The sequence below is a fragment of the Callospermophilus lateralis genome, chromosome 14 (genome assembly GCF_048772815.1).
Source record: "Callospermophilus lateralis isolate mCalLat2 chromosome 14, mCalLat2.hap1, whole genome shotgun sequence".
Taxonomy (NCBI): Eukaryota; Metazoa; Chordata; class Mammalia; order Rodentia; family Sciuridae; genus Callospermophilus; species Callospermophilus lateralis.
In genome coordinates, this window is record NC_135318.1 from 62330956 (window position 1) to 62350415 (window position 19460).

At 34.8% G+C, this 19460-nt stretch overlaps 1 protein-coding gene and 1 pseudogene across 1 annotated transcript in view; one reads left to right on the forward strand and one right to left on the reverse strand.

Moving 5' to 3' along the window:
• M1ap (meiosis 1 associated protein) overlaps positions 1-19460 on the reverse strand; it is a 106864-nt gene that overhangs the window by 63148 nt on the left and 24256 nt on the right. Inside the window, exons 2-3 of the mRNA XM_076832761.1 lie at positions 14190-14375; positions 8190-8358 (exon numbers count right to left, since the gene is read on the reverse strand). Coding sequence (XP_076688876.1) covers positions 8190-8358; positions 14190-14375 — 355 coding nt within the window. The remainder of the gene's footprint in view (positions 1-8189; positions 8359-14189; positions 14376-19460) is intronic.
• LOC143380680 (tetratricopeptide repeat protein 14-like) lies at positions 16823-18651 on the forward strand (annotated as a pseudogene).

Consider the following 19460-nt stretch of genomic DNA (forward strand, 5'->3'; position numbering starts at 1 on the left):
TTATATTAATATATATTAATCTATCTATCTATCTATCTATCTCATGCACAAAAAAATTTTACTCAGCCATAAAGAAGAATGAAATTATGTATTTGCTGGCAAGTGGATGGAATGAAAAATGTCATGCTAAGTGAAATAAGCCAGACTCAGAAAATCAAGGGTTGAATGTTTTCTCTCATATGTGGAAGCTAGAGCGAAATAAGGGATAAAAAAGGGGGGTGTTGGATATCATAATGATAGAGGAAAGATCAGTAGGGGAGAAGAAAGAGATGGGGGGGGAGGATTAGGAAAGGGGAGAAAATGTAAAATGAACTTGACAAAAATTATGCTATGTGTATGTATAAATATACCACAGTGAATTACACCTTTACATATATTTATAAAGCACCAATTAAAAATAAATAAATAGAAGGAAGACCAGTAGAGCTGAGGAAAGGGAATAGGAGGGAGGAGGGGAGGGAAAGAAGAGGCACTAGAGACTAAAATGGAGCATATTAAATTCCATACATGTATGATTATGTCAAAACAGTCTGAACTATAATGAATAACTATAATGTATCAATAAAAGCATAAAATACGAGTATTTAGAGCTTGACATTTTCTCAGTAAAAGGTATATAAAGGTATACACAAACACACATGACTATTACCACACTACTATTAAAATCAATAGATGAGATCTGTACAAGGTGCTGTTGTAAGTGCTTTATGTGCAATGTGTATTTAATCTTCACAAACCCTATGAAGTAGCTATTTTTTGCCATATTTTATGAAGAAGAAATTTGTGGAATAAAGAGTTAAATTAACTTATTTAAGGCCACATGGTTCTATATTGTAAAAATCCAATAGGATGGTTAAATAATAAATGATAATGAAGTAATACAATGTAATATCTTATAAATATTAAAAGGAATGGATTCAATTGTTATGTGGCTAATGGAAAAATTACTAAATAAATGAATAATTATGAGTAAATATCTATAAAATGCAGAGAAGTGAGTATGATATAGTCTCATTTAAAAAATATTTTGTTTTAGTTATAGTTGGACACAATATCTTTATTTTATTTTTATGTGGTGCTGGGGATTGAACCCAGCGCCCTACACATGCTAGGCAAGTGCTCTACCACTGAGCCACAACTCCAGCCCCTAGTGTCATTTTTTATTTGTTCTTTTTATTTATACATGACAGTAGAATGTATTTTTACATATTATACATACATGGATTATAACTTCCCATTCTTGTGATTGTATATGATGTGGAGTTACACTAGTTGTGTATTCATATATGAATATAGGAAAGTTATGTCCGATTCATTCTACTGTTTTTCCTGTTTCCATACCCCTTTCCTTCCCTTCATTCCCCTTTGTATAGTCCACTGAACTTCTATTCTCCCACTGTTTATTGTGTTTTAGCATCTGCATATCAGAGAGAACATTAAGACTGTTTTTTTGGGATTCGCTTATTTCACTTAGCATGACAGTTTCCAGTTCCATCCATTTACCAGCAAATTCTATAATTTCATTCTTCTTTTTGGCTGAGTAATAATTAGTCTAATTTTTGTAAAAGGAAATAGTAACAATAATGTTACCTGTTTACCCATACACATGTACATGCAGGGACAGAAGTAGGACACTTCAGTAGACTGTGTCCTACACTGTTAATAGTGGTTGTCTCTGGAAAGTGACATTTTGGGTCATTTTTCTCTTTTATACTTCTGTAATGTTTAAGTCTGTATAATTTACAAAAGATGTTTAAATCATAGGACAAAAGCCACAACAAAGAGCACACAGAGGATCTTTCAGCTAAATTTTAAAATAAAGAATAAAATGAACAAGTTAAACAACATAATAACAAATGTACAAAAGTATTTTTATACATTTGGAGGAAAACAACTAATAGACTTTAAAAGTTAAAAATGATCAGAAAATCTTGATTAATGTGAATGCAATATAAAGTCAACCTTTTAATTTTAGATCTTTTAAAGGACATTTTTTTTATTTTAAAAATTTATTTTATTATACAGTATAAGACCAATATTGACAAAGGTTAAAACGCATAAATGTAAACATACAACTCATTAAATTTTGACTCAGAAGCATCTGGTAACTATCACCTGGGCTAGCACTCCTGAGCTCCCATCTCTGTTCAGTTGCAGTTACTACTATCCCTCTTTCTCAAAAGGATTCCTGGTCTTACCTTTTACATTGAATATTTTGCTTGTTTTTGAACTTTATGTAAATAAAATTTTCCAGGAGGCATTTGTTTCTCAATGTTCTGTTTGTGGAATTGACCAATGCTTTTGGGTATACCTTTCCTTTATTAATTTTCTTTATTGGATAGTATATTAATATGCTTCCATATACCATGAATTCTACTATTGGTGAAAATCTGGAGCATATACAATTAGGTGCTATTATGAATAAAGTTTCTATGAACATTTTATATATGCTTTTGGTGCACATAGGCACTTCTTATGCCTAGGGTTAAATTATTTATTGCTAAAACATAGAGCATGCATATTTTCAACTTTTTAAGATAATGCCAAGCAGTATTCCTTAATTGGAGTCCATATTTACACTCCCAGTAGCAAAGCATTAGAGCTTTTGTTGTTTTGTACCCTAACACTTGGTAATTTCATTCTTTTATGTTAGCCATTCAGGCAAGGTATGTAATATCTCATTGTCTTAATTTATACTTCTTGAGTTCCAATTAGGTTGAGTATGTTAAAGAAATTTTCTAAAATGTGAATCTACTTTCCTAATTTTTAAATTAATTCTTTCTTCAATGATTCTGGATCTTTCAGTATCTAAGTCTTCCTTGTGATGTTTAGTTCTTGTTAAGCAGGACTGTACTAAATGAAGAAAGAATTTAGACTGACTGAAGGATATATTCTCACTACTATTTTCAAAACTAGTCTAAAATATCAACCTTTCTTTTGATTTGTTTCTGTCTTCAAAAAGTAGAGTACAGGGCTGGGGATGTGGCTCAATGATAGAGCATTTGGTTAGTGTGGGAAGAGCCCTGAGTTCAATCCCCAGAACTGGAAAAAAAAGTACAATTTTCATTTAAGTAATGCCATGTTCATCAAAGTTTCAAAAATTCTAATTAGATATGAGAAATGTGTGAATACTATGGATTACGTAGGGAAGCTATGTGTGTTTGGAATATGTTACATTTAAACTGACATCATACACAGTAACCACAAGCTCTTCCAAATCACTTGATATTTTTTCAATTATTTATTCAAGAAACATTTATTGAGAATCTACCATATGTCAGGGTGAGTGCTAAGTGCTAGTGATACAAAGATGTATAAGAAACAGACTTAGTTTCAGGTAACTGACAGTATACTTAGGAACTGGTCATATAAGCCAATTTCATGGCTGTGAGTATAGCTCTGTGGTAAAGCACTTGTCTAGCATATGTGAGGCCCTGGGTTCAATCTGTGGCACTACCAAAAAAAAAAAAAGTCTCTGGCCTAGGGTTGTGGCTCAGCGGTAGAGCGCTCGCCTAGCGTGTGCAAGGTCCTGGGTTCAATACTCAGCATCACATAAAAATAAATAAATAAAAACAAAGGTATTGTGTCCAACTATAACTAAAAAAATTAAATATTAAAAAAGTCTCAGAAAATTTTCATGAGTATTAATAATAAGAATAGCTAACTTTTTACTGACTACTTATAATGTTCTAGGTAATTAACATACATGATTTCATTTAATTACAACAACTACTACATGGGTTAGGAATTAAGAACTAAGATTTAACAAGGCTAAATACCTTACTCAAAGTTGTGCAGTTAGGAAGTGATATACCTGTGAATTAGACTTAGGCAACCTATTTCTGGAGCATACATCCTTCTGAGAATGAGAGAAGCTGCTGTTGAAAATATCTTGATGATGCCAAAATGAATCAAAAGGAAACTAAAGAAATAAAGGAATTAATTATAAGGAGAGTGCAGATAAACTAGGGATATTTCAAGCAATGAGGTATATATATATATACATACATACACACATACATACATACATACATACTTGGTCCATAGAGGGATTAAAGCAATTTATGGGATAATAAATTATTTAGAAGCAAATAGGAAGCTACTGGGAGAATATCAGTAAAACAAGGTAAAAGGGGTTTTCCTGCATTTATAAGCTCTTCTATAAGCACAAGCCACTAACTATTCTAAATAAAGACTTCATGCAGACTCAGAGTACTCTGAGCTCTATGCTATTATAGACACAATTTCTTTCTAAATCGATGACTTATCTGTCCTTGACCAAAGAGAAAGAAAAACAGCTTCTCTCCCTCAGATTTAGTTTGGGGAATTCAATGCGAAGGACTCTGATTGATGTCCTGGAGAACTATGATTGCTTCAGTCTGAGTCATGGTCCACTCTAACTAGGAAGATGGAAGTGTTACCAAAGTAAGGGGATGTGGGGGATGCTGAGTCAAACAGCCCCACACATATAACTCTAATCAATTAATTAAAAAATACTTTCTGATAATCTAGAATATGCTCTACACTGTGACACAGAAATTGGTAAAACAAGTTTCTAATTCCAAGGTTCTTACACTTTAATGCAGATTGAAAAGATAGCAAGTAGTTCACAATTCAGGTGAACAGACAAAATTATCACACACAAAAAAGCAATGGTAGACAATTATGGATGGTATATAATTAAGTGCTGAATTGTGTGGTACAGACCACAAGTGATAATAGTTATTCTAAGGAGAGGAAAATTAATACGGTAGTAATGAAACTGAATTAGGATTTAAGTGGGAGGATTTGGCTAGAAGAGGACAGGGGAAGGAATTCAGAGAAAATACTACTAGGAGTAGAGGTATGGGAACACAAAGAAGGATAGTTAATGAGGAGTCTAGCTTGGGAAAGCAGAGTATGAATAATAGGTGAGAGCTCACAAACCACATGGCTAAGGTTGGTTACCCTCCCTCTGTTTCCAGAACAATGTCAGAGGCCTCATGTTGCAATAAACATCCATATATGTCAGAATTTGACAGAGAAACCACACCCTTAGTTACCAACTTCCTAATTAATTAAGGAGAGAACAAGTGAGGGGGGAGAAAGAGTGAAGTTATTCTTGTGGGACAAGAAAGAGATCAATAATAGTATCAAAAGAACAGGCACTTCCATGTGTCACAATCTTGGAAGGGGCCATTTAGCCAGAAAGGATTGTAGGAGGGTAAGCTTTTGGGGAACATCTCATATCCAGACAATAACATTGAGGGAATGTTATATTACTAGCAAATTTAAAAGAAAAAAAAAACACCAGAACATGATGAATAAACAATTAACTTCTAGAGAACTATTATACAACATTATTATGCCTAAAGTTTACAATACTCTATATTTAAAACTTTTTACAAGAGTAGATCACATGTAAAGTGTTCTTATCACAATTAAACACACACACACACACACACACACACTCACACGCAACAGGAGACCCACCATAATTACTCCACAAAGAGTCCATGGGAGAAAATTTTTTATGTTAGTACATATAAAAATGTTTTTTTTTAAAAAATGGATTGTGTTTATTTGTTTTGTACCAGGGATAGAACCCAGGGGCACTTAAACACTGAGCCACATCCTCAGTCTTTTTTTTTTTTTTTTTGGAAACAGGGTATTTCTAAGTTTCTTAGGGCCTCGATAATTGTTGATGCTGGCTCCACAGCCTTCCATGCCCCTGGGATTACAGGCCTGTGCCACCACATTTGGTTCAATGGTCTTTTATCTATTTTTTGAAAGAAGGGGCTCTGCATGTTGGCTTTGCTCTGGACTCACAAACTATGTCACCTTCTCTTTGAGTATATAACTGTATACTTGTACAAACATTATCTGTAGGATAAATTCCTAGAAATGTTATTAGGAGGTAAAACTTTGTGTGTATATATACTTATATATATATTTATATACATATTTATATTTCGATATATACATATACATATTTATGTTTATATATAGTTATTGCCAAACATATAGGTGTATGTGTGTATATACACACACACACATATGTATGTATGTATGTATATATATATATATATATATATATATATATATATATATATATTACTGCCAAATGACTCTCCAAAAAAATCATATCAATTTACACTTCCATCAATAGTAAATGAGACTCCTGACCAGACATTTTTCTTGTTTATTTTTTATCTTTGCTAGTCTAATGGGCAAAAGGAAATCATTTGATTTTAACATTATACTGTTATTCTTGAATTTCTCCCAGGATTATTTTGGAGGGGAAAATGCAGATAAGTATAAATAAGTACATCTAACTCATCTATAATCCTACATTTCCTGGAAGAAATTTTATTCAAACTGAGTCTTAGAGGACAAGTGGGAATTAGCCAAGCAGAGGAGGAGGAAAGGGCCACTGGGAAAGGAGACTCAGAGATGTGAGAAAGTAAGATATAATTAACGTTCAGAGATGAACTCATGGTTTCCCATTACCAGGACTTGTCAGATAGAGGTGGGAGCAAAGCTGTAAAGCGAGGCCAAGGATTAGGTGAGAAAGACCATGAATGCCATGCTGGATTTAATTCTAAGGCAATAGAAATTTATGAAATGATTTTTTTGTGTGTGTGGTGATGGAAATTGAACCCAGGGCCTTGTGCATGAGAGGCAAGCACTCTACCAACTGAGCAATATTCCTAGCCCCTTATGAAACCATTTTAGTAAGTCAAGTGGAAATTACCAAATTATGAAGTTTAAGAGTTTCTTTTTTAACCAGTTTAGATTCATCTATCACTCAAGTATAGCAGAGGTACAATGATTAGATCATGAGATTTGTAACCTAATCAGTCCATCTTAGTGTGAATGGAGTAACTGGGTGGTAACTGTAGGCAGGTGAGGCACTGGAGGAAGTGGGTCATCGGGGGCATGCTCTGGAGGGTTCATTTTCCCCAGCCCAATCCCTCTTCCTGCCCTGCTTCCTGGCCACCAGGAGGTGACTCTTCTGCCATACTCTTCTGCCATGATGTTCTGCCTTACCTTGGGCCCAGAGCAATGGACTTTGCTGAACATGAACTAAACCTCTGAAACTATGAGCCAGAATAAACTTCTCCTCTAAGTTGACTTGTCAGGTATTTTGGTCGTAGTGACAACAAGCTGACTGACACATTCAGGTACCAGGATACTTATCCAGAAGTATAGACTCTCACAGGTGCCTGGGCCCTGGTCTTGCAACTCAGCACAAAAGGCATTTTTGCTTCAACCTGATTGAATTGTCCAGGACTTGGTCTAGCAGGGGAACAGAGGCTAACAGTGGTTGTTGGACAGGAGTAGGAAGGGCAGGGTCTCTGAGGCTGGTGAGATGGCAAATGAGAACCCATTCTGAGGAGGTGGGAAGAAGGCAGGGAATATGTGAATCAATGCTCCCAGGCCTGGCATGTGCTCCATTGTTCCATTAAATTTCACTTGCCAAACACAAATTCCTACATAAAATTACTAAGAATTTCAAGACAGCAGCCAAAAAGCATTAAACCCCAAGCATGGGGCCTTTCTGCATACAGGAGTCTGTGTGACTGCATTGGTCATTAGCTTATGCAGCCATCCTTACTGTAAATCTGTTAATGCAGCATTAATTATAACAGCAAAATTAATGTCATTAAACAAACTATGGTACAGCCACACAATAATAAATCAAGAAGTCTCAAAATGAGATAGAGTTATAATACTGACAGCTATCTCACATACATAAAGAATTTATAGAATATTAGGTATATCATGATCCCATTAAAATATTAAGTATGTATGGATAAGTGTGTGTATGCATATAGAAAGGAACATTTGTAAGGATTCCACAATATCTTAAAAGTGATTAGGGAGATGAAGTAAGTTTTATTTTTTAGACTTATAATATTTCAGCTTTAACTATTATTTCTGAAATAAAATAACTATTACAAAATTTAACACCTAAATCATCTGAACTGCAGTGGAATCTGCTGGTTAATTTATTACTTAAGAACATAAGAAGATCATGGAAAACAATTTTATTGACCCATAAAAACTACTCATTACAGATATTATCATTCTTTTAATTTAAAAAAAAAATTCTTGCAGCAAAGAGGATTGTGAATTTGAGGTTAACCTGGATAACATAATGAGATGCCATCTTGGAACAAAAACAAAAACCATAAAACCCCCCTTACCATCATTGCTGGGCTCTTCAACAGGAGATGCTGAGTCCATGAGCTCCAGGATTCCTTTTGTGATTTCAACAACCTGAAGCCTTCTGACCCTGACCAGATCTATATCTTTCAACCCTTCCTCCAGTTGTTTGACCACTTCTTTTCCAGGGTGGGAAGTCAGGACAGTAATCTGAAAATAAAATCCAAGAATCAACATGTTTATTTTCCCAGAGGTCCAGAGTGAGGAATATCACAGCAGAAGTCTATGGTAATGGCTATTATGTTTAGTGTAAAGAGGATGATTTACCTGTAACTTACAAATAAAATTTCACTTAATCTTAGCCAAAAGGCCACGAAGTGATACAGACCAATTTCATTTGGCAGATTGTGGTAGAGTAGGTAATCAGAACCTTCCAATCAGGCTGAGCCTAGAAAGTGACCAGTTAAAAGCAACAACTGTGTTTTATTCTTTAAAGATTGCTTGAAGCACTGGTATCATCTCATTTGTTCAAAATGCTTTAATTTTTACATAAAAACAAAGGAAATAAGACCCTTAAGTTTCACTCACTAGTGTGCATATGGGACCTAAAGGAATATTGAGGTGTTTGTGTATAATATTTTATTCCATCTGAATGAACACACTGTATGTTTTTCTCATAAGTTTTGTCTTGGATTTTGAAACTTGAAGGAAATTGTTTAAAAAAAAGTATATATATAAATGTTCCATTAAATTCTATTGTTCCATTAAATTTCACTTGCCAAACACAAATTCCTATATAAAATTATATAGTATCAGGGATTGAACTCAGGGACACTCGACCACTGAGCCACATCCCCAGCCCTATTTTGTATTTTATTTAAAGACAGAGTCTCACTGAGTTGCTTAGTGCCTCACTTTTGCTGAGGCTGGCTTTGAGCTCTTGATCCTCCTGCCTTAGCTTCTGGAGCTGCTGGGATTACAGGTGTGTGCCACTGTGCCCGGCAATTGAAAATATATGCATTTAAAAAAATATTTAGATGGTTTTTTTGAGAGAGAGAGAGAGAGAATTTTTTAATATTTATTTTTCAGTTTTCGGTGGACACAACATCTTTATTTTATTTTTATGTGGTGCTGAGGATCGAACCCAGCGCCCCGCGAATGCCAGGCGAGCGCATTACCGCTTGAGCCACATCCCCAGCCCATATTTAGATGTTTTTGATTGATGAAGTGGGATGCCTATGAAATCCACAATAATTATTATTTTCAAAAACTTTATTATTTTAGATAAGTTTTAGGTTCAGAGCAAAATTGAGATAGCAAGTGATATCCTAAATACCCTCTGCCCTCAAACATACAATACCCATTATCAATATCCTCACCAGAGTGTGTATTTGTTGCAATTGATAAACCTACATAGACACATCATAATCATCATAATCATCCAAGTCCATAGTTTACCTTGGGTCTCACTTTTTGTGTGGTACATTCTATGGATTTGACAAATATACAACTATATGCACCCATCAACATAATGTCATACAGGTATTTTCATTGCTCTTAAAATCTTCTATGCTCCACTTATTCATTCCTCCCTCCCCATAGCCCTTGCCAACTACCAACCTTTTACGATTTCAATAATTTTGCCTTTCCCAGAATGACATATAGTTGGAATAATAAATTATATAGCCTTTTCAGACTGGCTTCTTTCACTTAGTAATATGTATTTAAGGTTCTATCATGTCTGTTTTGGCTTGATAGCTCATTGGTTTTTAGCAGTGAATAATATCTCATTGTCTGGATGAACAACAGTTTTATTAAACATTCATCTACTGATGGACATTTGGTTGCTTCCAAGTTTGGCAGTTACAAATTAAAGCTATTATAAACACCCATGTGCAGAGTTTTGTGTGGACACATATTTCAACTCCTTTGGGTAAATATCAAGAAGCACAATTGTTGGCTGACAATCCAAGAGTGTGTTTAGTTTTGTAAGAGCCATCAAGCTGTTTTCCAAAGTGGTTATAGCATTTTGCATTCCCACCATCAAGAATGAGAGTTCCAGTTGCTCCACATCCTTACCAGTATTTGGTATTGTTAGTGCTCTGGATTTTGGCCATTCTAATAAGTGTAGAGTAGTATTCAATTGTGGTTTTAATTTGCATGTCACTGATTGAGATATGATGTGGATCATTTTTTCATAAGCTATTGTATACCTTCTTTGATGAGGTGTCTGTTAGGTCTTTAGCCCATTTTAAAATCAAGTTGTTTTCTTTTTGCTGAGTTCTAAATGTTGTTTGGATATTTTAGATAACAGTTACTCATCATGTCATCTTCTGGAAGTTTTATAGTTTCACATTGTACATTTCAGCCTGTGATCCAATTTGTGGAGGGTGGAAGGTCGGTGTCTAGATGTATTTATTTTTTGCACACAGACATCCGTTACTTTAGCAAGCACCGTTTGTTGAAATGACTGTATTTGTTCTATTGTGTTGCCTTTACTCCTTTATCAGAGATCAGTTGACTATATTTTGAGGGCCTATTCCTGGGTTCTCTGTTCTGTTTCATTGATTTGTCTGTTCTTTCACCAATAGCACACTGTCTTTTGATTCTCAGTTTCTGAGACAATAAAATTATGAAGGTTTAGGGAAAAAGTGTCTTCATTTATGTTATGGATTTTTAAATTTTATTTGGTTCTTTCTTAGGAGTTCTCTTTTATGCTTACATTACCTATTGTGGTATCTACTTTATGAATTAGAGCCTTCAGCATGTTAATCTATTCTGTGTCTAGTAGAGCCCTTAGCATGTTATTCATTGCTACTTTCAGTTCTACAGTCTGTCAACATATAAGTATAAGCAACAACTTCCCTAATAGAACTCTTAAAGCTCAGGAAATACCAAGAATTAATAAATGGTACGTCATTAAATTAAAAAACTTCTGCACAGCAAAGGAAACAAGAGTGAAGAGAGAAATATATGATGAGAGAAAAATCTTTGCCAGCTACTTTTCTGACAGGATTAGTATCCTGAACATATAAAGAATTTTAAAAATTTACCATCAAAAGAAGCAAATAACCCAATCAACAAATGGGCAAATGAACCAAACAGTTCTCAAAAGAAGAAATGCACATTGTCAGAAATGTACATTGTCAACAAATATATGAAGAAATGTTCAACGTCTTTAGCAATTAGGAAAAATGCAAATCAAAACTATACAGAGATTTTGGAATGGGAGCCATCAATAATATAGACGAGGTTGGGGGTATAGCTTAGTTGGTAGAGTGCTTGCCTTGCATGTACAAGCCCCTGGGTTCAAACCTCAGCGCGCGCGCGCGCGCACACACACACACACACACACACATACACACACACAAAGAATATATGACAATAATAAATATATGACAATAATATATGTATATATATTATATATAGTCATATAATATATATGACAATAATAAATGCTGTAGAGGATGTGGGGAAAAAGAAACACTTTTACACTGTTGGTGGAACTGTAAATTAGTACAACCACTATAGAAATCAGTGTGGAGGTTCCTCAAAAAACTAGGAATGGAAACACCATATGACCAAGCTATAATACTCCATGGTGTCAATCCTAGAGAATTAAAGTCAGCATACAAGAGTGATACATTCATGCCCATGTTTTTTTTTTTAATTTAAATTAAAAAATTTTTACTTTGTGATATTGGGATTAGACCCATGGGCACTCTTCCACTGAATTACATCCCCTCACCTTGATATTTTTAATTTTTTAAAATTTTCTTTTTTAGTTGTAGATGAACACAATACCTTTATTTATTTATTTTTATGTGGTGCTGAGGATTGAACCCAGTGCTGCATGTGTGCTAGGCAAATGCTCTACCACTGAGCCACAACCCCAGCCACATGATATTTTAAATTTTGAGACAGGATCTTGCTAAGTTGCTGAGGCTGGCCTTGAACTCATGATCCTCCTGCCTTAGTCTTCTGAGTTGCTGCCAACCCGCTGGCTTGCATACCCATGTTTTTAGCAGTAAAATTTACAATAACAGTACAATTTACAATACCAAATTATGGAACTATCCTAGGTGTCTGTCAATTAATGAATGGACAAAGAAAATGTGGCATATATACACACAATGGAGTTTTATTCAGCCACAAAGAAGAGTTAAATTATGTCATTTGTGGGAAAATCAATGGCTCTTGAGAGCATTATGTTAAGTGAAATAAGCCAAACTCACAAAGTCAAGGGTCAGATTTTTTTAAACTTATGTGGAAGCTAAGAGAGAAAAAAAGGGGGAAAAAGATGGGGGATCTTATGAAAACAGAGGGGAGATCAATAGAATAGAAGAAGGAGATGAGGAGATTGGAGAGGAAGGGTACTGAAGAATGAAATTGACCAGATTAATTGTTATATTGTATGCATGTAGGAACATGTAACAATGAATTGCACTATTATGTATAATTATAACATACCAATAAAATTTTTAAAAAGTTAAAAGGACTAACCCCAAAGCCACACATAAAATTTATCACTACAGCCAGTTACAGTGGCAAATGCTTATAATTTCAGTGACTTGGGAGGCTGAGGCAGGAGGATCATAAATTTGAGGCTAATTTAGTAAAACCCTGTCTCAAAAAATAAAGAGGACTGGGGATATATCTCTGTGGTAATGCACCCCTTGATTCAATTCCCAATATTAAAAAAAAAAAAAGAGTTTGGTATTTCTTGTCCTCCATATCAGTTAAGCTCTGATAAAACCCCAGCAGGTTGGGTTCTATTGAACTTGTTTCTCCTGAGGGCACAACTTGTTAAAAAGAACAGAACACTCTTCCTCTCCAGTCTGAGGTATGAGGGAATTTCCCCCTGATATTTACTATGAGAGTCTTGTTGTACTTCTGAAGGCAAAACTCCCAAAATTGTGAGGCAGCTTTCATGACAGGGTGTCTCGGGAGTTTTTAACTTTCAGACTTGACAATATCTATCCTCCAGCAATTCGTCAATTAAAGTTCAAGTTTTCCTACTCCAGCTCTGGTTCCAGTGGAGATTTCTCATCCAGTATATTGTGATTTTCTGTATCTGTCTGTGTCTAATTTTGGAGGCAGTAGTTTGTTTGCTTTGCGATCTTAACTTCTCTTAGGGATCCAAACAAAGTTGTTAACCTTTGAATTTGTTTAACATTTTGCTAGTTGTTAGGATGAAGCAGTGACTTCCAAGTTCCTTACATGTAAAACTGGAAACCAGAAGTCTCTGCAATTATTTTTTAATGCATCTGTTTGCTGTCCGAGGTTACCAAAGGCTGAAAGTGTTTAACTCATCTCCCTTATATATCCATGGAATATTCAGCCATGACTTATTTATATTTTTAAGATTTTCTCAATCTGGCACCAGAATAGTAGATGTTTTACATTTGCATAACTGCTAATCTCAAGAAACTTTACTTCATTTGATGACAAGATTTGATTAAGAACTATTTCAAGTTCCTAAGGGTACTCAGGTAATTATATATGTATCAATCTGGGAAGCTTAATATTTGAAAGTTTCAAAAATCTGAGGCAGATGGAATATTCAGATTTTATTTTGATTCAGTTTTTCCTTAATTCACTTTAGTTCCTATTTTTGACCTTCAATTTTTGACAATCTGCATATTAAAAATCATATGTGATATATGTCTTCTGTTTGCAGGGAGCTGAAAATTTAGCCTTGAAAATTATATTCACTGGATGTAGTGACCCATACTTCCAATCCCAGTGGCTTGGGAAACTGAGGCAGGAGGATCGTAAGTTCAAAGCCAGCCTCAGAAACTTAGCAAGGCCTTAAGCAACTTAGCAGGAACCTGTCTCAAAAAAAAATTAAAAAATTAAAAATGGGCAAGGGGTGTGACTCAGTGGTTAAGTGCTCCTAGTACATAAAAAAAAAGGAAAAATTACGTTCAATGTGTATAAAACAGAGAACAATACAAGGATTAAGGATTATAAATAATGAAACACCTATCTAGACCAAAATGGGAGGATGGCTTTGAGTCTTAAAGGTCAGCATCTCTTACCTCCAGGGAAGTGTAGGGCAGAGAAGCACCTGTGGTCACATATCTGCTGTATTGTTTGAATTGCTGGAGTCCATCCTGTATTGCTAGCTGTAGAGAAGTGCTTTGTGGTCGGAAACAACCTTCTGTCTCTATCATTCGAAGCTCTGAGATGCAAGCCTTCAACCTAACAAAGTTCCCTTTCACTTGCTGCAGGAAAAAAAAATCAATAAAAGACACAAATTTTCAGTGACCCAAGTTTCAGATTAATTGGCAGTCTAACTTCCTTATCAATTACTCCTAAGTAGATCCTTTCCTGAAAAATCTGTTCATCTGACCAAAAGGTACTGAATGCCTACTATGCACTAAAATCTTACCTATGCCAAATGAAGGAAAACTTTTAGTCAAAAAGGTTTTGTGTAGATTTATCAGATATAGGAAAGAGAGTGTTATATATTTATTTAAATAAATAACCTTTATTTTTCAGAATAGTTTTAAGTTTATAGAATTGAGAGTTTCCACATACTCCCTTTCTTCCAGCTCATTTTCTCCTCTGTTAATAATATTTTTACATCAGTATGGCATAGTTGTTATATTTGATGGGGCAATATTGATACAATATTATTAACTCAAGTCCATAGTTTACATTAGAGTGCATTCAGTCCTTGTGTTGTAAGTTCCACTGCTTTCAATCTACTATTTTATATCATCTAGAAAATAATTCTGATTTATTAATCTGTAAATTAAGGAACATATTCAAAAGATTAAATAAAATTTAGATTTTAGATTTGTGGTTCTGCTTCTAGCAAGGATTCAAATAATTGAAAAGACCATTTATTTTTGTATTAACTTTAAAAAATTTTTATTGGTACACAATAATTATACAAATGGTGGGTTTCTTTTTTTTATTAGCTACACATGACATTACAATGATCTTGGCAATTCATACATTTGAATCATTGGGGTATAATTTCTCATTTTTCTAATTGTACAGATTGCAGAATCACACTGGTCATAGAGTCACCTATATATATATAGCAATCATAATGTCTATTCTATTCTGCTGCCCTTCCTATCCCCCCTACTCCTCCCCTCCCCTCCCATCATTTCTCTCTATCCAATCTAATGTGAGACACTTTTTTTTCTTTTTCTCATCACAACCTCATACATGTATTCTGTATAACGATGAGGTTCTCCTTCCATCTTCCGTGCAACTCCCCTTCTCCCTCTTTTTCCCTCCCACCTCTCTTCCCTAAAAATGGTGGGTTTCATTGTGGTATATTTGTATGTGCCTATAACATAATTTGGTCAATTTAATACACCCTGTACCTTCCCTTGCCCTCATTCCTCCTCCTGTTTTCTTTCCTTTATCCTACTGATCATCCTTCTATTTTTATTAGCTCCATCCATAGGAAAGGAAGTGTTTAATTCATTCATTTACCCAATGGAAGGTCCAGTTGTCACTGCTGAGTTTTAATTTGTGTAATCTGCAAACTGGAGGATTATCAGGGTTACCCTTAGACATTACCTTCATTTCTCAGTCCACCACAGAGCTTCTCTACTTAAGAATCATGTTTTCCCAGAAATGAGGACTTTGATGTGGTTGATCATTTCAGAATCAATAAAGTTCTGCCTAATCATCCTTCAGGATCATTTCAGTAAAGAAGAGATGTTTGGTATGGTTTGCAGTAAACTTAAGGAGCTAACATGTAAACCCCAGACAAGTAACCTCTTGGTTCTTCTCATACTTTTTTTTTTTTTTAACAAAAACTTGCTCTTAGGAAACAATATAATTTAATTTGATTTTAGGTCAATGTTACTTCTTCTAAGATATATGCATTTTGAATAGATGCAGTCTGAAAATTTGTGTCACCATTTGAAGGGATTCCATGCATCAGTGGAAGGCAGTGGGTAAGAAGGATTTATATTTGGGGATGGGAAAACCTTTCTGACCAAAGAACAGAACTGAGTAATATCTACAATGCTCATAAAATCCTTGAGCTTGAACTTCAATCTGCCAGGGTATGAATTTTGTTTAAGTCAACTCCTGACTTGTTTGGGGTTGCTTCCTTTATTTACCTTTTCCTCTTCCTGAATCTTGGGCAAAATACAAGCACATGGAAATAATTCTGACACAAAAAGAACTCATAATCTAGATATGGAGATAAGGAAATATTTAAGAAAGAAATGAGAACAAATCAGGCCTTAAGAATAGCCTAATAGGTTTTGAGCTTTCTTCCCTCAAACATCTGAAAAGCCATATATAACTTCATACATTTTAAGTTAACACCTAAATTTTAAAATTCTAAATGTAAGGAGTTGCTCAAGATGGAACTTCCAGCACATTTTAAAATATTAACATTTTGGGCTGGGGATGTGGCTCAAGCGGTAGCGCGCTCGCCTGGCATGCGTGCAGCCCAGGTTTGATCCTCAGCACCACATACAGACAAAGATGTTGTATCCGCCGAGAACTAAAAAATAAATATTAAAATTAAAAATAATATTAACATTTTAAAATAAAAATATTTATCCTACAGGAAGCAACTATATAAGTGCTGTTCATTTGGGGCAGCTGCCAGGCTGGTGCCTCAACCTTCTTGACCACTGATTCAAGTGGTGGACATGGAATAAGTTCTAGTAGGCCACAGTCTCTGGTCATGGATGGGAACCTTCTGGGGCAGTTGCTAAATTACCACCTGTGGTCATTGCTGTCCTTGCTACGCCAGAATGAATAGCAGGACAATCAGTACTTCTAGAGCCTTCTATGCTGGGTATCAGAGCCTGCTGGAGGCTGCTGTCCAAGTAGCATTTACTTGGCAGAAAAGAGAATAGAGTTAATTAACAATATTGAGATACAAAAATTCATCTCCAAAAAAGCAGATTAACTTTTTGCACTTTCCTAGAAATCAGATGTACCTACAACTTCTAAAGTTAATGAAGACAATGTAGATCATTATGTAGTCATCCCACCTTTAAAGCAAGTCATGGGAATATTTAATGTGGAGGGGAATGAGCTGTTTTTCCAAGATATTGAAAATGGTGATATAGTGATTGAAAGAATTAATTCTACTTTGGGAATTTTGTTTTTTCATTGTTTTAATCTGTTTAGGAAGTGGCATCACAAGAGACATAACCCACTTAGAAATCACAGTTCTTTGTCCATTAAGAGATATGCCTTTTCACAGTCACCATGGGGATCCTTTATCATATTACCAAACTGGTGACATTATTCAAAATGGAATCAAGGATTTTGGCAGATTTCATGAAAAACTATCTGTGTCTCTTTATAGCTCATCTCTTTTGCCACACCTATCTGGTTATTAAACTAGGTGTAATTACTTCTGAAGAGCTTCCTTTGTAATATAGGAGGAGTGTTGAACTAAATAGCAATTCTCTAGATTCCTATGAAAATATTATACAGAGATCTCTGGGATTTGTTAATCCAGAATTAGTTGAATTCCTTCTGGGAAAACCAGGAATAGATGAATCTAATACACCATCTTTAATGAGAAGTCTATAAAGCAAAAATTTCTCTGAAGATGATTTTGATCCTTCATTAAGAAAAAATTTGTCTGCAGTTAGGCTTTAATATGTGTGAATACTGGAGTTAACTATTTTAAGGTTTAATGCCATATGGATGCTATGAATGGATACAATAAAGCTCCGGAAATAGATAAGCAAAATGTGGAAGGTTTGGTAGCTCAAGGAACATTATACATGACAAAAGGAAATCTAAAAAAGTCCAGAAGATTTTAACCTTGCATTAGAAAACTTTCCAACTCACAGGAATGCAAGAAAATACCTCTGCCAACTACTTGTAGAAGGAAGAGGGCAGTTAGAAGAAGAAAACTTTTAAATTCTGAAAGTTACTATAAGAAAGTTTTGGCTTTGGATGAGATTTTAGATACAGATGACGCTTTGCAGAAACTTTATAAATATACGCAGAGAAAAAGTTGAATAGGAAGAAAAGCAGAAAACAAAGAAAACAGAAACAAGTGAAGAAAACAGAAACAAAAGCAGAAAACAGAAACAAGTGCTCTTAAAAGAAGAGAAAAAAGTAAAAGAAGAAAAGAAGAAAGTTATCTTCTTCCTCTTCAGTGTTTCTTCTGCTTATGAGTCTGTTTATTCCTCATCCTCTTCCTCTTGAGGTCACAAAAGGCATAAGAAACAAAAGAGGAACCTTTCAGAGTCTTCTGGCAGTTCCAAAAGGCATTCATCTAAGGCATCATCAGGTCAGATTGATCAGAATAGGAAAGATGAGAGCTATCCAACTCCAATTAATACTTCAGTGTTTTTTCATAACCAAAAACAAGAAGTGGAAATCTGCTGGAAAAGCAGGATGGTTATATTGTCAAAAGACACAGGTAAAAGAGAAAGACACAAGCCCTCTTTTCTCATCTTCAGTTGATATACCTGAAAATTTTGGAGCAGGACTGAAAATCCAAGAGATTTTTACAATAGCTATAAAACCCAGGCAGGGTTTTAAGAACTGGACATTTATATTGTTTCCTTTTCTCCTTGAACTCATACTTCCATTACACTTCTCACAGAGTTTTATCATAATGTAATCTTATGCTTAGCAACCTGATTGTCTCATACTTCTATGCGTCAAAAATATCTCTAAATAGCAAAATATCTAAATCCCTATGATTATGCTCTAACAGTCATCTAGATTGTGTCATTATTAGAATTATTGTTTATATGCAATTGATCAAAACAATATACATATAACAATTTTGAGAAACAGTGGCATGAAGCATAAAATCTAATTGTAAATGCACTTTTAATAGGATGGACAGGCTGAGTTCAATTAGTTCAAGTATCTGTGAATAAATAAACAAGTTACTGAATAAATGACACAATATTCAGTATCAATTCTATTCCTATTTTCTATTATTGCAGCATTAAAAAAACTTTTTCTCATAAATTTAAGGTGGTATGTCAATCAGATTGTCAAATTCTTTTGAGTTATATGCCAAAAATCATACAAACAGCTACCTATAAAAAATTTTTTTAAAAAATATTCTTTCAGCTGCTACTCAGTTTTGTCTCCTTTTTTGTTAAAAAACATGCCTGTAATCCCAGCTCATGGGAGGCTGGGGCAGGAGGATAGCATGTTTGAGGCCAGCCTCACAACTAAGCAAAACCTGTCTCAAAAAACAAAACAAAGCAAACAAACAAAGCTCAGAAAAAAACAAAAGAGGCAGGCACCAGGGATGTAGCTAAGTGGTAGAGTACCTCTGAGTTCAATCCCTGTACCGAAAACAAGCAAACAAAAAGAATTAGAAACCACCT